General features: G+C 47.2%; 1 protein-coding gene and 1 long non-coding RNA gene across 3 annotated transcripts in view; one reads left to right on the forward strand and one right to left on the reverse strand.

Annotated features, from left to right (window-relative positions):
* Window positions 1–7,566, reverse strand: part of ASB18 (ankyrin repeat and SOCS box containing 18) — a 40,911-nt gene extending 33,345 nt beyond the window's left edge. Inside the window, exon 1 of the mRNA XM_083474206.1 lies at window positions 7,307–7,566. Coding sequence (XP_083330332.1) covers window positions 7,307–7,538 — 232 coding nt within the window. The 5' untranslated portion in view covers window positions 7,539–7,566. The remainder of the gene's footprint in view (window positions 1–7,306) is intronic.
* The window catches only part of LOC310693484, a 105,736-nt gene that overhangs the window by 3,653 nt on the left and 85,169 nt on the right, over window positions 1–16,914 (forward strand). The window lies entirely within an intron of this gene.

The following is a 16,914-nucleotide window of genomic DNA, read 5'->3' on the forward strand; positions in this document are numbered from 1 at the left end:
GACCCGCCTCTCCTGGCCTTAAGGCAAGCACTCCTCCTGTGAGAACTTAGTTCCCTCCGCCTCTCTGCCCTGAGCCTCTGTAGCTCAGGAGAGGCTGGAGGGTCACTGGACCCAGGGGGAGGCTCACCTTCCCCTGACAGGGCTGGGAGAGGCGCACCTGTAGGCAATGGGTCCTCAACCACCTCCGGAGCCAGAGTGGATACATCTGGTGTTTGCTCCTTCAGATTCAAGCCCCTGCCCCGGCTCAGCCAGCCCTGGAGGCGGGGACTCCTGTGCAGGCTAGGACTCCTCAGGTTCAGCTTCTGAATCAGATTCCCAGGCCATCACATTAATCTTTGAATCATAGAACTGTAGAGTTGGAAGAGACCATGAGGGTCATCTATCCCAACCCCCTGCAATACAGGCTGAATCTTTTGCCCAATGTGATGCTCGAACTCGTGGCCCTCAGAGTCTCGTGCGATACTGACTAAGCTATCACAAACCTACATCTTGTTGGAGAAATTAATGAGTTGCTGTGGATTTGGCATCTGAGAGTGATTCATGCACATTTAATGCACATTCTTTCCTTGGGGACAATCTCAGAGCTGATTTAAAGGTGTGCAATGACAAACGTAGACAGCATCTTAAAAAGCAGAGACATCACCTTGCCAACAAAGGTCTGTATAGTTCAAGCTATGGTTTTCCCAGTAGTGATGTATGGAAGTGAGAGCTGGACCATAAAGAAAGCTGATTGCCAAAGAATTGATGCTTTTGAATTCTGGTGCTAGAGGAGACTCTTGAGAGGCCCATGGACTGCGAGAAGATCAAACCTCTCCATTCTGAAGGAAATCAGCCCTGAGTGCTCACTGGAATGACAGATCCTGAAGCTGAGGCTCCAATACTTTGGCCACCTCATGAGAAGAGAAGACTCCCTGGAAAAGACCCTGATGTTGGGAAAGATGGAGGGCATAAGGAGAAGGGGACGACAGAGGACGAGGTGGTTGGACAGTGTTCTCGAAGCTGCTAACATGAGTTTGACCAAACTGCGGGAGGCAGTGGAAGACAGGAGTGCCTGGCGTGCTCTGGTCCATGGGGTCACGAAGAGTCGGACATGACTAAGCGACTAAACAACAACAACAACAACAACAACAACAACAACAACATTGTCCAGCCCTGCATGCAGCAGAGGAAGGGGGTTTGTGTGTCTCAAAGCAGCTCCACACCAGACTTTCTATGCACATGGAAGATTAAAAAGTCAAGTTGGCCTCTGCTAGGCTGGAAGAAACTCCACTGAGGGAAGCAGGATTGCTCCAGAAGATCCCTACTGCATCCCCTTCAAGGGCCCCCATTTTCCAGGGTCACTCCCTCTGTTTCCCACCAGTGCTACAGCCGTCAAGCTTGGGGAGGAGGAGGAGGAACCGGCAATTGTCCTGAGTGGCGGCTGTGGAACTTGACTCCATGTGAAGTGAGGCAGCCTCCACGCATCCACATATGATTATAGTGGTTTTTAATGGCTTGTTTGCGGCTGTATCTGGGTATTTAGTGTGGTCATTTTAGTGCATACAATGTAATGAAAGGCTTGGGGTGTTTTTTGTTTTTTTGGTAAAATTTGGTTTGAGAATTGTATTATGGTATATTTTGCTTGTGTACATTTTTATGCACTGCTTTGGGAAGGCTTTTGTTTGAAAAGTGATCTAGAACTCTTTTGAATGAGTAGATATTCTGTATGTGTAAGCTAGCACATCTGAATCAATGCTGTGAACTTCAGGCCACTACAGATTATCTTTCTTTTAAAGCAAAGTTAACATGTTTTATGTGGGGATATAGATAGTTTTCCTCCAATTAGCACTTCTATTGTAGTGGAATCATATTTCTCTGGCAAAGACACCAGCGAGTCTTCCTTCATCTTTGGGCATACATTGTTCTCCTTGCCATGTAGAATTTTGGATAGCTTCTTCTGGACATCCTCCATGATGAGTGAAACAACCTCTGCAAACACACACACCTCACTTGCCTGATTTTTTTAATCACCTTTATGGTGGTTGTTTTTTTAAAGTTTCCATATTGGCAGATTGCTTACTCTTGTACAACTCAAGGGCTTATGGTGCTGCTTCTTGCTTTGCATAAGAAAAAGGAAGATGGCAAAAAGCAGCAACATTTCCCCTTCCTCCTGCAACAGGGATACCATTACCTACCATTTCACAAACCATTGAAAACTTATTTTAAATGTTCTTTTCTTTGCAGGAAGTGCCCTCTTCCTCCCTATCACTGGAGGATTACATTTCTATTGGTTAGTTTTTGTAGAAGGAAAAAGGGAAATGGGCTAGCAAACCTCCCTTGTGGACAGAATACTGAGCGCCTGCAGCTGGACTGGGGTGGTGCGTCTAAGCGTAGGCCTCTTATTTTTAAAAAATTGTCTGAGTAAGCCTCTGATGGAATAAAGCAAAGAACTTCACCTTATTTCTGCTATATTCCACACACACCCTTGGCTGCCCCCAATCAATCTGGATGATGTAATTTGCCTGATAAAATTATGTGTACTAATTATGCAAATGAGCTAGACTAAATTAGCATGCCCAGTCTGCATAATTTCTCATTCAAGCACAGAGGCATGCAGGGAGGGAGTGGGCAATGGAAGGTCACCTTTCTTGACTGCTTGGCCTGCAAAGAGACGGACTGTTTTCACTCCAGAGATTTTGTGCTGCTAGAGACTTCAAGAGGGAGGCTGCCTCTTTCCCCATCATTCAGAATACCTGCTATTCCTCTAACCCAAACATTCCCATTTCTAGCACCCAATTAGTAGGACCATCAGGGCGTGGGAGAAGCTTGCTGTGAATATTCCACAGAATACTCTTGAAATGTCAGCATTAATATGTGTGTGTGTGTCTACACACACAAATTGTAACTTTGCAGCCCTGGACATCACCATCCTGTCTGTACAGCTAGACACCCATTTGGCTGGTGACACTTTTTGTAACATATGAAGAACTTAACACGTGGCACGAGAGCAGGCTGCTGTTGTGTCTGCCGAGGGTGACGTATTAACACTTCAAGGGTGATGGCAGATGTAACAATCCTAAAAAGGTGGAAGTCGCAAACCACATATTCATTGCCCTTAAAGCATATTCCAGAAACTAGAAACACAAACTGCCTCTCTCTTCATCCTAACTGTGGTGGAAATGGTTGGAACACTTATTTTCCTTGGTTTTCAATGCAGTAGATTTTTTTTCAAACCAACCACTTATACCATACTTAAAATATGATGTATTTTTCAGCACTACCAGTTGTGTACGCACATAATTCAGTTGGGAGCACTCCTTCATAACAGCCAAGCGCTTTCTAGGAGGAAAAATAGAATCAAGCATGCCACCGTCATTTCTTTAGCAGTTATTGAAAAGCAGGAGTCAGACACTTGACATTCTGTTTTCAGGTCATAAAGTACCATCTGATAGCTTGCAGCCAAAATAACCTTTAGCAGGGGCTTGCAAAGAGCTTTGAGCTCCTGACAACCAGCCGATTGTTGGACCTTCAAAGCACCGTTTCATCTGATGCCATTGTGATGTCAACTGATTGACAGATGGGCAACCCTGCCTTCCTGTCCAATTTGACCAATTGCGGGGGAGTGGTAGGGGAGATAAAGATCTGGCGAGTGAGTTACTTTCCTCAATCCCATGCCCTAGCTGGTAAGTAGAAGCAGATAATATCATGCTGTAGCTCAGCCTAATGACTCAATTTTCTATATCTTTGGAAGTCAACTGGAGTAGAAGTGCAAATAATGCAAGATTCATTATAAACACATACATTGCTTGAGGATATCCTCTCTTCAAGGTAAAATTATCCTTTGTGTTCCTTGTTTGCTTATTGAACTGATAGCAGAACTATTTCAAACAATTTGCCTTAGGGTGATTCACTTTTCTCCTCCATCGAAATTTGTACCCTATTACTTCCAAACTCCCCTCCACCAGGAATTAATTTTATTCAGGACATCCAAAGAATGGGTTGCAAAAGAAATGCATGAGAACAGGGAAGAATTGTCCATACCACATGAAAAAAGAAAAGGAGGATGAACAAGATCTCACATTCCAGTAAATTTATAACATATTTAATAAAGAGCTGAAACTTAGGAACTGGCAGCAGCTGCGCACAAAATGGCTGCCCCATGAAAGGTGCCCATTTAACACTGGGTTGTGTGTGTGTCTCCACCACACACAAATAACTTAAGCACAGTATTTGACCTTTCTCAGTCAGAACTGGTTTGGATTTGTATCAAACAAAAGAATACAACAACTGAACAAATTATCCAAATACCTCAGGTAGCAGCAAATGCCAATTGATTTAAACCACTTCCTAGCCCAGCTCAGTTGCACGCAGAGGCCTTGGGCTTAGTTGAGAAGCAGGCAGACACACACAAGGAGAGCAATGAATGAAAATCTCAGATTTACACAGAAGTTGGCCAGCATTTGTCAGTCTAGAGTTTTATCAGTCTAGGGCAGGGGTTGGCAATGTGTGGCCCATGGGCTGGATCCGGCGCACGAAAACCGTTTCACCGGTCCATGAGCCACCCCCGAACCGAGTCGCCCACTCGGCAAGTCCCCTGTGTGCTGTGCTAAACCGGTGCAGCGTGGTGCGGGGACTTGCTGAGCGGTGCCGGAAATCACGTCTACGCATGCGCAGATACCGGAAATCACTTCTGTGGATGCCCAGTTGCCGAAAATCGCTTCTGAACAGGTGTGATTTTCGGTGTCTGGGCATGTGCAGATGCGATTTCCGGCATCACGCTGCGCTGGCCCGGCCCACGGATGATCTCCGTAGGAGTGAACCGGCCCATGGCTGGTAAGCCTTGGGTTTATATACTGAGTGCTAACAGGTAGTTGTTAGTTCTGCCATCATCAAGTGAAGGACATTAAATTATAGCTGAAATAAAAACAAACTGTGATCTGGCTTAGCATTATGTTTTAATCCAGGCTCATGGTATATTTTCCAGAATGAAATGTAAGTGGTAAGCCAAGAGCAAAACTTTGTTACAACACATGGCATTTTTGGAGAGACACAGACCATGAGTCTAGGTCAAAATGTAGCAATAAGTGAGACCATGCCATTTCTCAACAGCCCTGGCGAGGGGCAAAACACCCACTATCTCAGCAGCATTCAAAAGCACTTTATTTTGTGTTCACACAAAATCATAGTTTATGATAAAGATGGTCAATACTAATACTAATACTAATAATATATTATTTATACCCCACCCATCTGGCCATGTCTCCCCAGCCACTCTGGGTGGCTTCCAACAAAATATTAAAAATGCATTAAAACATCAGTCATTAAAAACGTTCCTAAACAGGGCTGCCTTCAGATGTCTTCTAAAAGTCAGATAGTTGTTTATTCTCTTGACATCTGATGGGAGGGCATTCCACAGGGCAGGCACCACCACCGAGAAGGCCCTCTGCCTGGTTCCCTGTAACTTTGCTTCTCGTAGGGAGGGAACCACCAGAATGCCCTCGGCACTGAACAACGGGGGTGGAGACGCTCCTTCAGATATACTGGACCAAGGCCGTTTAGGACTTTAAAGGTCAACACCAACACTTTGAATTGTGCCCAGAAATGTACTGGGAGCCAATGTAGGTCTTTCAGGACCGGTGTTATATGCTCTCAGCAGCCACTCCCAGTCACCAGTCTAGCTGCCACATTCTGGATTAACTGCAGTTTCTGAGTCACCTTCAAAGGTAGCCCCGTGTAGAACGCATGGCAGTAGTCCAAGCGGGAGATAACCAGGGCATGTACCACTCTGGTGAGACAGTCTGCGGGCAGGGAGGGTCTCAGCCTGCGTACCAGATGGAGCTGGTAGACAGCTGCCCTGGACACAGAATTGACCTGCACCTCCATGGACGGCTGTGAGTCCAAAATGATCCAAAATGGTCCTTCAGAGGCACAGTTGCCCCATTCAGGACCAGGGAGTCCTCCACACCTGCCCGCCCCTGTCTCCCCAAAACAGTACTTCTGTCTTGTCAGGATTCAACCTCAATGTGATGTGTGAACCAGGCCAATGAGTAAACTAGGCTGAAAGACAAAGCGTTGGTTATTTGATTCCACTAGACTAAATTTTTGCCTTGGACCGTCACAATAATTCCTAGTTAGCCACTCGGTGTCTCAGATTGCTGTTCCTACAACAACCTAAAGACATTCAAGCATTTGAAGGAGGCCCTAGTCTCCGTTTTTGCTGGCAGTTTCACTTCTTAAAACACAACAAGCTGAGTCAGATAGGATTGTGTTTAGTCCTCAAGCATGAAAGGTTGCATTTCAGGTTAAAACCAAAGTATGGCTGTCAAGGCATATTCAGAGTGAAGGGTTTGAGACATAGAACGTTCCAATAGATACAAGTTTTAAGTTCCAACAGCGCTGACTCCCACAAATCAAATGGGATCTGTCCCAATCTCTGTGCTGCTTTCTGCTGTCGAATCACAGGATCTGTGAGGCTGTTAAGTTTCAATGGTTATAGGATCTCCAAACTCTCATGCTAGTCAATGCTTCCTTCAGGAAAGTATTTTTCTCCCTCGCTATTGTTTGGTACTACTGTTGCTCCTGGAAGCAAGAAACTTCCAGGGCTTAATATGATTGTTGTGAAACAATCTTTTAGTGGTGGCTTTATTATGCATTATTTCAGCTGTGCTGAGGGTTTGTTTTTTACCCAGTGGAAGTTGCATTCATGATGTGAGGAGGTGCATTTTATGTCCAGAGAACCTTGCAAGCTTTCCAGAAATTGGGAATGAAGCAGACATGCCCTTTAATGTAGCTACAGTGGTACCTCGGGTTAAGTACTTAATTTGTTCCGGAGGTCTGTACTTAAGCTGAAACTGTTCTTAACCTGAAGCACCACTTTAGCTAATGGGGCCTCCTGCTGCTGCCGTGCTGCTGGAGCACGATTTCTGTTCTCATCCTGAAGCAAAGTTCTTAACCTGAAGGACTATTTCTGGGTTAGCGGAGTCTGTAACCTGAAGCGTATGTAACCTGAAGCGTATGTAACCCGAAGTACCACTGTACTAGTACTTGTCTGCCTGTCTGTAAGAATAGACTACATTCCCCCTCATCCTAATATGCTACTTGCCAAAATTTCTGCGGAACCTAAAACTGCCTTCTCAAATTGAGCAAGATTATGTTCAGAAAGAAAAATGGCAATAATTATATACATAACTATTTTTTAGGTCAGAATTCAAGTGTTCTTGGTATAGTGACTATCCTATAAAGGGAACCATTTAACCTAGCGCACGCTTTACTGCTGCTTCCTTAATTAAAATGAGTCAGTTTTTAAATGCACAAATGATCCAGTTACCTACTAACACCAGAGTGTGCAATTGAGCTGTCGGGGTCTTCATCCAGTCATCGTTAGACAGCTCTATGGTGGCATCTGCATGCTTAACTTCACTGCAGAGTAAATCCATTACGACCTTTTCGTCCCCGGCTTCTAGCGCATTCTTTAATCTTGTAACCAAATCTGAGTTGAGTGGATGATCAGGGATACAGTCAAAGGAGGACTGTCTAAGCACTTTGTGGACGGGAACCATTTTTTCGGGCGGCGCACGAAGTCAGCCTGCTGTAAATGAGAAGTGTTCCTTGGTCGGCTAAAAATAGAAAGAGCCTAGCTCCTCTTTCGCCAGTGGAATTAGTGGGGGGAGGGGGAGGTGTAACGGAAGTCATTGAAAAGGGGCTACTAATTGAAAAGAGCCAGAACTCAGTAACTGAGAAATACTGTGGAATATTTTCTCCAAGAAATACTTGGAGAAATATTTTCTCCAAATGGAAACACAGAGAAATGTTGATAGCAGTGGACAGGTGCTCTTTTCCTAAACTGCTTCCTATCACTGAACCAAAACTGAGAGAACAGATCATTAGCAAACTTGGGAGGGAGCATTTTTGGGACCCAATTCTCCTGATGAAAGAACTGGCAAGTTTTGTTCAAGATGTTATATGAGTTTTCTTTCAGGACGAGTTTGAGATTAGCTTCAAAAGCTCTTGACCTGGCCTTTCCCTTCAGGCCTTTCCTAAAAGCCACAGCTTTGCTCTTCAAACTTGTTGCCTTCTCTCTCTGCAGCCTTGACACTGCAAATATGTCTAACACAATTCCTAAAACTACCCAGAAAGTTTGGCCCTAACGTTGCCTCACACACAGGTAGGGCTCGTTTTTGCAAGCGTGTGTTTCTTTCTTTTTTACTTTTTAATACTTTTTATTAAAGTGAATAGAGAGCCTGCACAAGTCACGCTGACACAATTCCCCCCCCCCATGCACTAAGTAAAAGAACATAAGCTTTCCCACTCCACCCCCTCTCTCCTGTCCCCCCCCCTCTTTTCTTCCTAACCCTATATATTCCAACATCAACATTTTCAAAAAGGGGAAAAGAGAGGACCCAAATAATTACCGCCCAGTCAGTCTGACATCAATAGCAGGGAAGATTCTGGAACAGATCATTAAGCAAACAGTCTGTGAGCACCTAGAAAGGAATGCTGTGATCACCAATAGTCAGCATGGATTTCTGAAAAATAAGTCATGTCAGACTAACCTGATCTCGTTTTTTGACAGAATTACAAGCCTGGTAGATGAAGGGAACGCAGTGGATGTAGCCTACCTTGATTTCAGCAAGGCATTTGACAAGGTGCCCCATGATATTCTTGTAAAGAAGCTGGTAAAATGCGGTCTTGACTATGCTACCACTCAGTGGATTTGTAACTGGCTGACTGACCGAACCCAAAGGGTGCTCATCAATGGTTCCTCTTCATCCTGGAGAAGAGTGACTAGTGGGGTGCCACAGGGTTCTGTCTTGGGCCCAGTCTTATTCAACATCTTTATCAACGACTTGGATGATGGACTCAAGGGCATCCTGATCAAATTTGCAGATGACACCAAACTGGGAGGGGTGGCTAACACCCCAGAGGACAGGATCACACTTCAAAACGACCTTGACAGATTAGAGAACTGGGCCAAAACAAACAAGATGAATTTTAACAGGGAGAAATGTAAAGTATTTCACTTGGGCAAAAAAAATGAGAGGCACAAATACAAGATGGGTGACACCTGGCTTGAGAGCAGTACATGTGAAAAGGATCTAGGAGTCTTGGTTGACCACAAACTTGACATGAGCCAACAGTGTGACGCGGCAGCTAAAAAAGCCAATGCAATTCTGGGCTGCATCAATAGGAGTATAGCATCTAGATCAAGGGAAGTAATCGTGCCACTGTATTCTGCTCTGGTCAGACCACACCTGGAGTACTGTGTCCAGTTCTGGGCACCACAATTCAAGAAGGACACTGACAAACTGGAACGTGTCCAGAGGAGGGCAACCAAAATGGTCAAAGGCCTGGAAACGATGCCTTATGAGGAACGGCTAAGGGAGCTGGGCATGTTTAGCCTGGAGAAGAGGAGGTTAAGGGGTGATATGATAGCCATGTTCAAATATATCAAAGGATGTCACATAGAGGAGGGAGAAAGGTTGTTTTTGTTGGAGTTGGAACTTAACTGGTTAAGTTGTTCCCAGGATGCCTCACCATTCTGACGTCACTTTTGGAAGCTCGGGCGGAGCTTGGGCAAAGTTTGCCAGTCCCACGATGTGAGCTGTGGGGAAAAGACGCAGGTCTTGGCATGGCTGCCAAAAGTCCTGGAAATTCCTGAGAAATATTGGAATAAATGCTGTAAATAGACAAACCGGTGCTGTGTGTGTTTGTCTGGAACGTGACAGTTTTACAACGCTGTGCGAAGCTCTGCTGAGTCGTGACGGAGTGGCGCAGCTAAGGGAAGCGCGCCGGACCCGGGAAGTCATAAATCGCTAATCGAGGTTCGTAAATCAATTAGCGGGGGTCACGGCTAATGACCACAAGTCACAGGTTATGGACCCATAAATTATCGCTTGTAAATCTGTCACGGAAGCTTTAATCTGCGGTGTCGAGCAGGGGGCCGGCAAGAGGCGGAAGAACTTTTTGCCTGGTGTTGAAAGGCAAGGAGAGCTGCGGAGCTAAGAAAGCAGCTGGCTGAAAAAACGCTGAGAACTGCTGTGGAGCCAAGGAGCTGAGAGCAGCAGGGAATCGTTTCTCCACGCCAGGGGAGCTGGAAGTCTTGTGAGTACAGCTTGAGGGCGCTTTTGGAGAACGGGAGGCCGGAGTCTGAGACAAGCAGGCAGGCAAGCTGAAAGCCGCTGTGCTGAAAGGCTGCAGAGAGCTTGGAAGTGTGCCTAACGTTTGAAGGCAAGCTGACGACGTTGCTGATGCCAGCTTATAGTTCTGCCTAAAGTCCAAAGAGGCAGGGGAGCTGATCTGCTAGACCGGGAGCGAAGAGCGGCTGGTTGTTTACGTGAGTACGCTGGGCCCCGGGGGAAGATGGCAGGCTGCCAGGTCTTGGAGGACTGTGGGAGGCTCACTTTAAGAAGTTGGGCAACCTGGCTGCTGATCTGAAGTCTACTGTTCTGGGTGCCAGGAAGCCAGAGGCCGTTCAGCGCTCCAGGGTGTTTGTGAGGCTGGAGGCGGAAAGCAAGGGCCGGGAGATGGCTGCTTCAGAACAGAAGGACAAGATGGCGCTGATCACCTACGTGAGAGCCGGTGCACAGCTGGGGAAGGCTGTGGGCCCCAGAGGGGGGGCAAAGGGACAATTGACGCTTGGAAATGTACTGCTGTGTTTGCTGTGAAGGCTCAGCAGGAGGCCAAGGGCAAAATTGAAGCTGGAAGCCTAAAGATGGCTGGAGCCCCTGTTCCTGATGCTTTAGCCTCAAGGAGTGCTAGTGAGCATGTCGGGGGGGTGGAAAGTTCCAAAGGCAAGTTTGAAAAGTTTTCCACTGAACCTGCTGGTGCGGAGAGCAGCTTCAGGGGGGGCGAGGCTGGTGGGAGGCGCCGTTCCAGGAGGAGGAAGGCCAAGCCAGCTGAGAGCCCCAGGCAGTGTTTTTCCACTGGAATTCGTCGTTGCTACGTGTGCAAAGCTCCGGGACATCTGCGGCGAGATTGCCCCCACCGGAGCAGAGAGAAAAGGCAGGATGTTGCGGATGTTGCCAAGGTCAAACTGTTGATTTCTCATGGGAACCAGTCGGGTTACCATGGCAACCGGTCTGGAAAAACAACCAGGCGCGGGACTGAGGCTGGTGTACGTGCCAGGTGCCAGCAAGAGACTCGTGGAACAAGGCCAGAGCAGAGTGTTGTTATTGGCTCTGCTGCTGACTGCAATTTGATTCCAGAGACATCTGCTGGGAAGCTGCGGAAATGCAGGGCTGTTTTGACAGGGATGACTGTTGGGTTCACAGACGGAACACAAAAATTAGTCTGTGGTGTGGTGGCTAACGTGTTTTTCTCTACTTCACAGGAGAAGCGAGAGATCAACGTTGTGCCGGGACTGAAGTGTTGTCTTTTATCTGTATCAGCTCTAAAGAAGCAGGGATACAATGTTCGTTTTGAAAATGACACCTGTTCCATTTTCAGAGGGGGGCGACAACGGGTCAACATGGCGAAGAGCAAGAACAACGTCTTTGTTCTGGAGTCACCTATGGAGGGTGGTGGGAATGCTGGAAAAGCACAGGTGAAGTGTGCTAAGGTTCCCAAAGATGTGCAAAAGTTGCACAGGTGCACAAAAGGGTACAAGCTCCGGAAATGTGGGAGGAGGTCCCAAGGGTGCAGGGCATGCAAAGGTGCAAAGGTGCTTGGTTTTCCCGGGTTTGGGAGAGTAACCAAAGAGCCCTTTGAGCTGGTTTACACAGATCTGTCAGGACCCAAGAGGTCTGAGAGTCTGGGTGGGACCAGGTATGTGCTGTCGCTGACAGGTAACCACAGCCAGGTTGGCAGGTGTTTCTCTCTCAAATCACAGGGGGAGGTGGCGCAACTGTTCCAGGATTGGGTTGCGGAGGTGGAACGAAGGTTCTCCACCAGGGTGCAAGGGTTCAAGAGCGACCGAGGGTCACAATTTACTGGGTCTGCTCTGGAGAAACTTTTCAAGGAAAAGGAAGTGCGTCACCAGGTGACGGGTGCAAAGTCTTCTCAAGGGAGAAGGGAGGCTGTGGCTGAACCCAGTGATGGGGATAAGGTCCAGAATCAGGGTTCAGATCCCGGTGATGGGGACCAGATCCAGAATCAGGGTTCAGGGCAGGTTTGGGCATCTCCAAGGGTTGTGAAAGGAGTGTCCGGGTGTGAGGCTTCATCTCCGGTAATGGAGAAAGCTCACGGAAGGGTTGTCATGTCAGAGGGGGAAAAATCTGACGGAGAAGACACAACTGCTGGCCCTAATGGGTCAGTAGGGTATCAGATCACAGGTGCGTGGAAAAGTGTCGCACAGTGTGATTCTGGGAGTGTTGAAGGGGTTCAACAGGTGCCTGGGAAAGATGCTGGGAAGGAGCACAAGGCAAAGGGAAAGGTGTTGAACTCAAAAAGGTGTGGTCAGAAGGTGATGCAAGAGGGGGTGTTGGAGTTGGAACTTAACTGGTTAAGTTGTTCCCAGGATGCCTCACCATTCTGACGTCACTTTTGGAAGCTCGGGCGGAGCTTGGGCAAAGTTTGCCAGTCCCACGATGTGAGCTGTGGGGAAAAGACGCAGGTCTTGGCATGGCTGCCAAAAGTCCTGGAAATTCCTGAGAAATATTGGAATAAATGCTGTAAATAGACAAACCGGTGCTGTGTGTGTTTGTCTGGAACGTGACAGTTTTACAACGCTGTGCGAAGCTCTGCTGAGTCGTGACGGAGTGGCGCAGCTAAGGGAAGCGCGCCGGACCCGGGAAGTCATAAATCGCTAATCGAGGTTCGTAAATCAATTAGCGGGGGTCACGGCTAATGACCACAAGTCACAGTTTTCTGCTGCTCCAGAGAAGCGGACACGGAGCAATGGAGCCAAACTACAAGAAAGAAGATTCCACCTAAACATTAGGAAGAACTTCCTGACAGTAAGAGCTGTTCGACAGTGGAATTTGCTGCCAAGGAGTGTGGTGGAGTCTCCTACTTTGGAGGTCTTTAAGCAGAGGCTTGACAACCATATGTCAGGAGTGCTCTGATGGTGTTTCCTGCTTGGCAGGGGGTTGGACTCGATGGCCCTTGTGGTCTCTTCCAACTCTATGATTCTATGATTCTATGATTCTATGATCTCACAACAAATGGAACTGATCTGTAGAACACACAACCTGAAGAAAGAGAGACTGCATGTGCTTTTGTTAAGCAAGCATGTGTTTCTCAGGGCCAAATGACAGGAGACCCAGGAGGACTGGATCTGTGAACACCTTTCATTTTACTTCAAAGTAGCCTCAAGGGACCCGCTGATTTGATTGGTGAAGCTGTGTTGGGGAAAGGTAGTTAATCCCTTAGGGTTAATTTTTGCTTGGGAGCTGTGGAGAGCACTCTGGTATTTACCACATTCATTTATCAGCTTGGTTGCTGAAGAAGAATGGCGTTGATATAGAGCAGTCATTGTGGATTCCCTAGGATGATTATTTGGATGTATGTGGAAGATTCCCTTCTTCCTCCCGGCCCACAGCACAGAGGAAGAAACCTGCTCCTGTTCCCCCTGCCTTGTGCTGTGTCTCCAAGTAGGACGTGGCACCAGTGGCGTAGCGTGGGTTGTCAGCACCCGGGGCAAGGCAAGTAATTTGCGCCCCTTAACCCGTGGATTTGCGCTCCCTAACCCTAACCCCCAGATGTTGCGCCCGGTGCGGCCGGCCCCCCCTGCACCCCCCACGCTACGCCACTGCGTGGCACTGAGTAAGTTTCACTTGAAAGTCCCCCTGTACAAGCAGCCTGGCTATGCGGTGATGGGAAGAGGGGAGAGCAGAGGCATCTGCTTGCCTTAATGGAGGAGATTAGAGGAGTCATTTAGAGCAATGGGAAGAAGGTCCTTGATACAGGACCCTCCCCCTTCAGATGGGAGACTTCACGGCTGCAAACATCCTGTGTGATGTCTAAGTGCAAAGTAACCTTCATCCACCCTCAGTCAAGGAAGAGCTGTGACAAATGAATAATTTTGACGGGCTTCTGGTAAGGCTCATCCACACAACAGGAAACCACAGTTTTTGTCAAAAGGTTTAAAGCCCATTTTAACAACACGGTTATTAAGGACACTTGCTTGGATGCAAACTAATTTTAGTCCCACCAACATAAATCTAAGCTGCCTAAATGGCTTGCAGCTTGGGCTGCTCCGGCGCCAGAGCTCTTGACAGGCCTTCCAAGAGTCATGTTGTAACAGGAGGAAGATGCTCAGAAATCAGTGTGTTTAGCTTTGTTATACAGTGGTACCTTGCTTCTCGAACGGCTTAGTTGTCGAACAACTAAGAGTCCACTAATGCCAAACCATGTGTGAGCTTAATGGTTGTTTTTCATTTGACTTCACATTTCTGCATGCTTTTGATAGCACATTGCACGGCTTATACTAGTCCTGGATCAAAATCGGACATGTTCCACTACTGTTTCTTTCAGTTGAATTGATTTTGAGTAATCAAGTCTGGCTGGTTTTATTAATTTAATTTGATTCCTTTTGATAAATGGCTGAAAATGAACAAAATTAAGCAAATTTACTTTGGCTTGCTTAGATAGCTAGCCTTTCTCACATGTTGAAACCAGTAGTTTTACAAACAGCAGATGAAACACAATGCCTTTTACCACCACCTTTTGTTCCTCAGGAGGTGTTAGCAGCCAGCAGCAGTTTTATTTAGCGGATTGCAGCCTCTGGAAGCTCGTGACCAGGATGTGTAGGCAGGGGTGTCTGTGAGGGCGCTTTGAGGGGGAGGCCTGATGTACGCAGGACCAAGAGACATGGACACAAGGAAGCTGCTGCAGTGACCAGCAACAGCTGTGCCATGTTTGCCTTCCGGCCTGAGCCTGTGCAAAACCACACCTGCAGCAAGTGCAAGAAGAGAAGGTACAGCAACGTGAGCTACTGGGCAAGGTGAGGAATTTCTCAAAAGAGCAGAATGGACAGCGATGCAGGTGGGGTGCCCCTAGGCAGGAGGAAGATCACCTATAGCTGAAGACAACCCCCTGGAGGAACGTGACACACAGAAGCAGGACTGTCAGGAGCAACAGGCTCCTCTGGGCACCTCCCCAACAGGGATCCAAGGGCACAAAGGGTGGGCAAGGGACAGGGGGATGGACGGATACAGCTCCTTGCCAAGGGTGCAAGGGAGCCTAGGTATGCCTCTGTGTCCAACACCTTTATAAACGACTGGGATGAAGGAACTGCAGATGACACCATATGCAGATGAGACAAAACTGAGAGGGGTAGCTAGACAGAATCGGGATCCAAGATTACCTTAACAGATTAGAGAACTGGGCCCAAGCTAACAAAATGAATTTCAAGAGGGACAAATGTCAAGTTCTGCACTTAGGCAGGATGAACCAGATGCACAAATATAAGATGGGGGACATCTGGATTGCCAGTAGCACATGTGAAAATGATCTAGGGGTCTTGGTGGACCACAAGCAGCAAAAACAGCTAATTCTCTTCTAAGCTGCATCAAGTGTCCAGGTCGAGGGAAGTAACGACCACTCTATTTTCTCTTGGTCAGACCAGTTCTGGGTGCTACAATTTAAGAAGGATATTGACAAGCTGGAACATGTGCAGAAGAGGGTGATCAAGACGAACAAGGGTTTCGAAAACAAGCCTTATGAGGAACAGTTGAAGGACCTGGGTATGTCTAGCCTGGAAAAGAGGGGACTGAGAGGAAATATAATAGCCATCTTTCAATATGTAAGACAGAGCCAGCTTGTTTTCTCCTACTCCGGAGGGTAGGACCTGAGCCAATGGCTTCAAGTTACAAGAAAGGAGATTCTGACTAAACAGCAGGAATAACTTTCTAACAGTAAGAGATGTTTGCAGAGCCTGGAGTCTCTCTGCACCTTGACCTGAAACAATATAATGCTATGAAAACTCTGCCATAGACCATTAATATTCTGCTCTGCTAAGTGTTCCCTCCTATTTATAGGCTTCTCTGGTGCGAAGAACACAAATCCACTGCTTTAAGCTGGATCTCTGCATTATAGCTGAGCTGTGAGAGGGGTTTGCTGACAGTGGTGTGTGACGACATTTTTCATAGGGGAACAGTTAGGGCCAGAGGCGCCAGATTGCAAGGGATATGGGAAAGTGACATTGTACACAGGAGCACCCGCCTCCTTCCCTAAGCCAGGCAGAATCTTCCTGGACTTTGGGGAGGAGGCGCCAGGCTGGAATGCTTTAATACTCTAATTTAATCAGAACATTTAGGGGACTAGCCTAGTCCCCCTAGTCCATTGACTGCACACCACTGGGTTTGCATTTGCAGTATTACTAGCTGCTTGAAAGCTGTTTAAAATCAGCTTGTCAGTACCTCTTAAAGAAACACATTTATTCAGCCAGGTTATTCTATGAGATATGCATGAAATTCTAGAAGGGTTTTCACACCTCAGTAGAACATTGGTTCCTGAAAGGTATTTTTTTTTTAGTTTCCCGTCCTCCTGGTTGCAACATCTATGCAACAGAACACCTGTACACCTCATGTTGCATAGGTTTTACACACTTTTCTTTCTTTCTTTACTACTAATAATAGGTAGGATTTACCTAATGAGTCTGTTGGCAGAAGCCATGCACAAGGACTATGGTGTGTACAATGAGGCTTTCCCCCTCTCCTCCCTCTATCCCCCAGGGGCTGGAGGGGTTGGGAGAGAAACCCCAGAAGAGGTGGAAGGAGGGGGGGGGTCATCCCATCTTGCAAGCTGCAAATATTCAACCCAGCGCGACACTTAATACCACCTAAGAATAATAAGAATGCCTCAAGTATAGCAAGGGAGTTTCTACAGTGGAACCTCGGGTTACTTACTGTCCTCCTTACGAACGCTTCAGGTAACGAGCTCCGCTAACCCGAATGTAGATGCTCCTTGTTCTGAACTTTGCCCCGGGATGTGAGCAGAAGTCGTGCGCAGGTGGTGCCGCGGCAGCGGGAGGTCCCATTAGCAAAAGCACGGCTC

Source organism: Podarcis liolepis (genome assembly GCF_965112155.1).
Source record: "Podarcis liolepis genome assembly, chromosome: 1".
Lineage (NCBI taxonomy): Eukaryota > Metazoa > Chordata > Lepidosauria > Squamata > Lacertidae > Podarcis > Podarcis liolepis.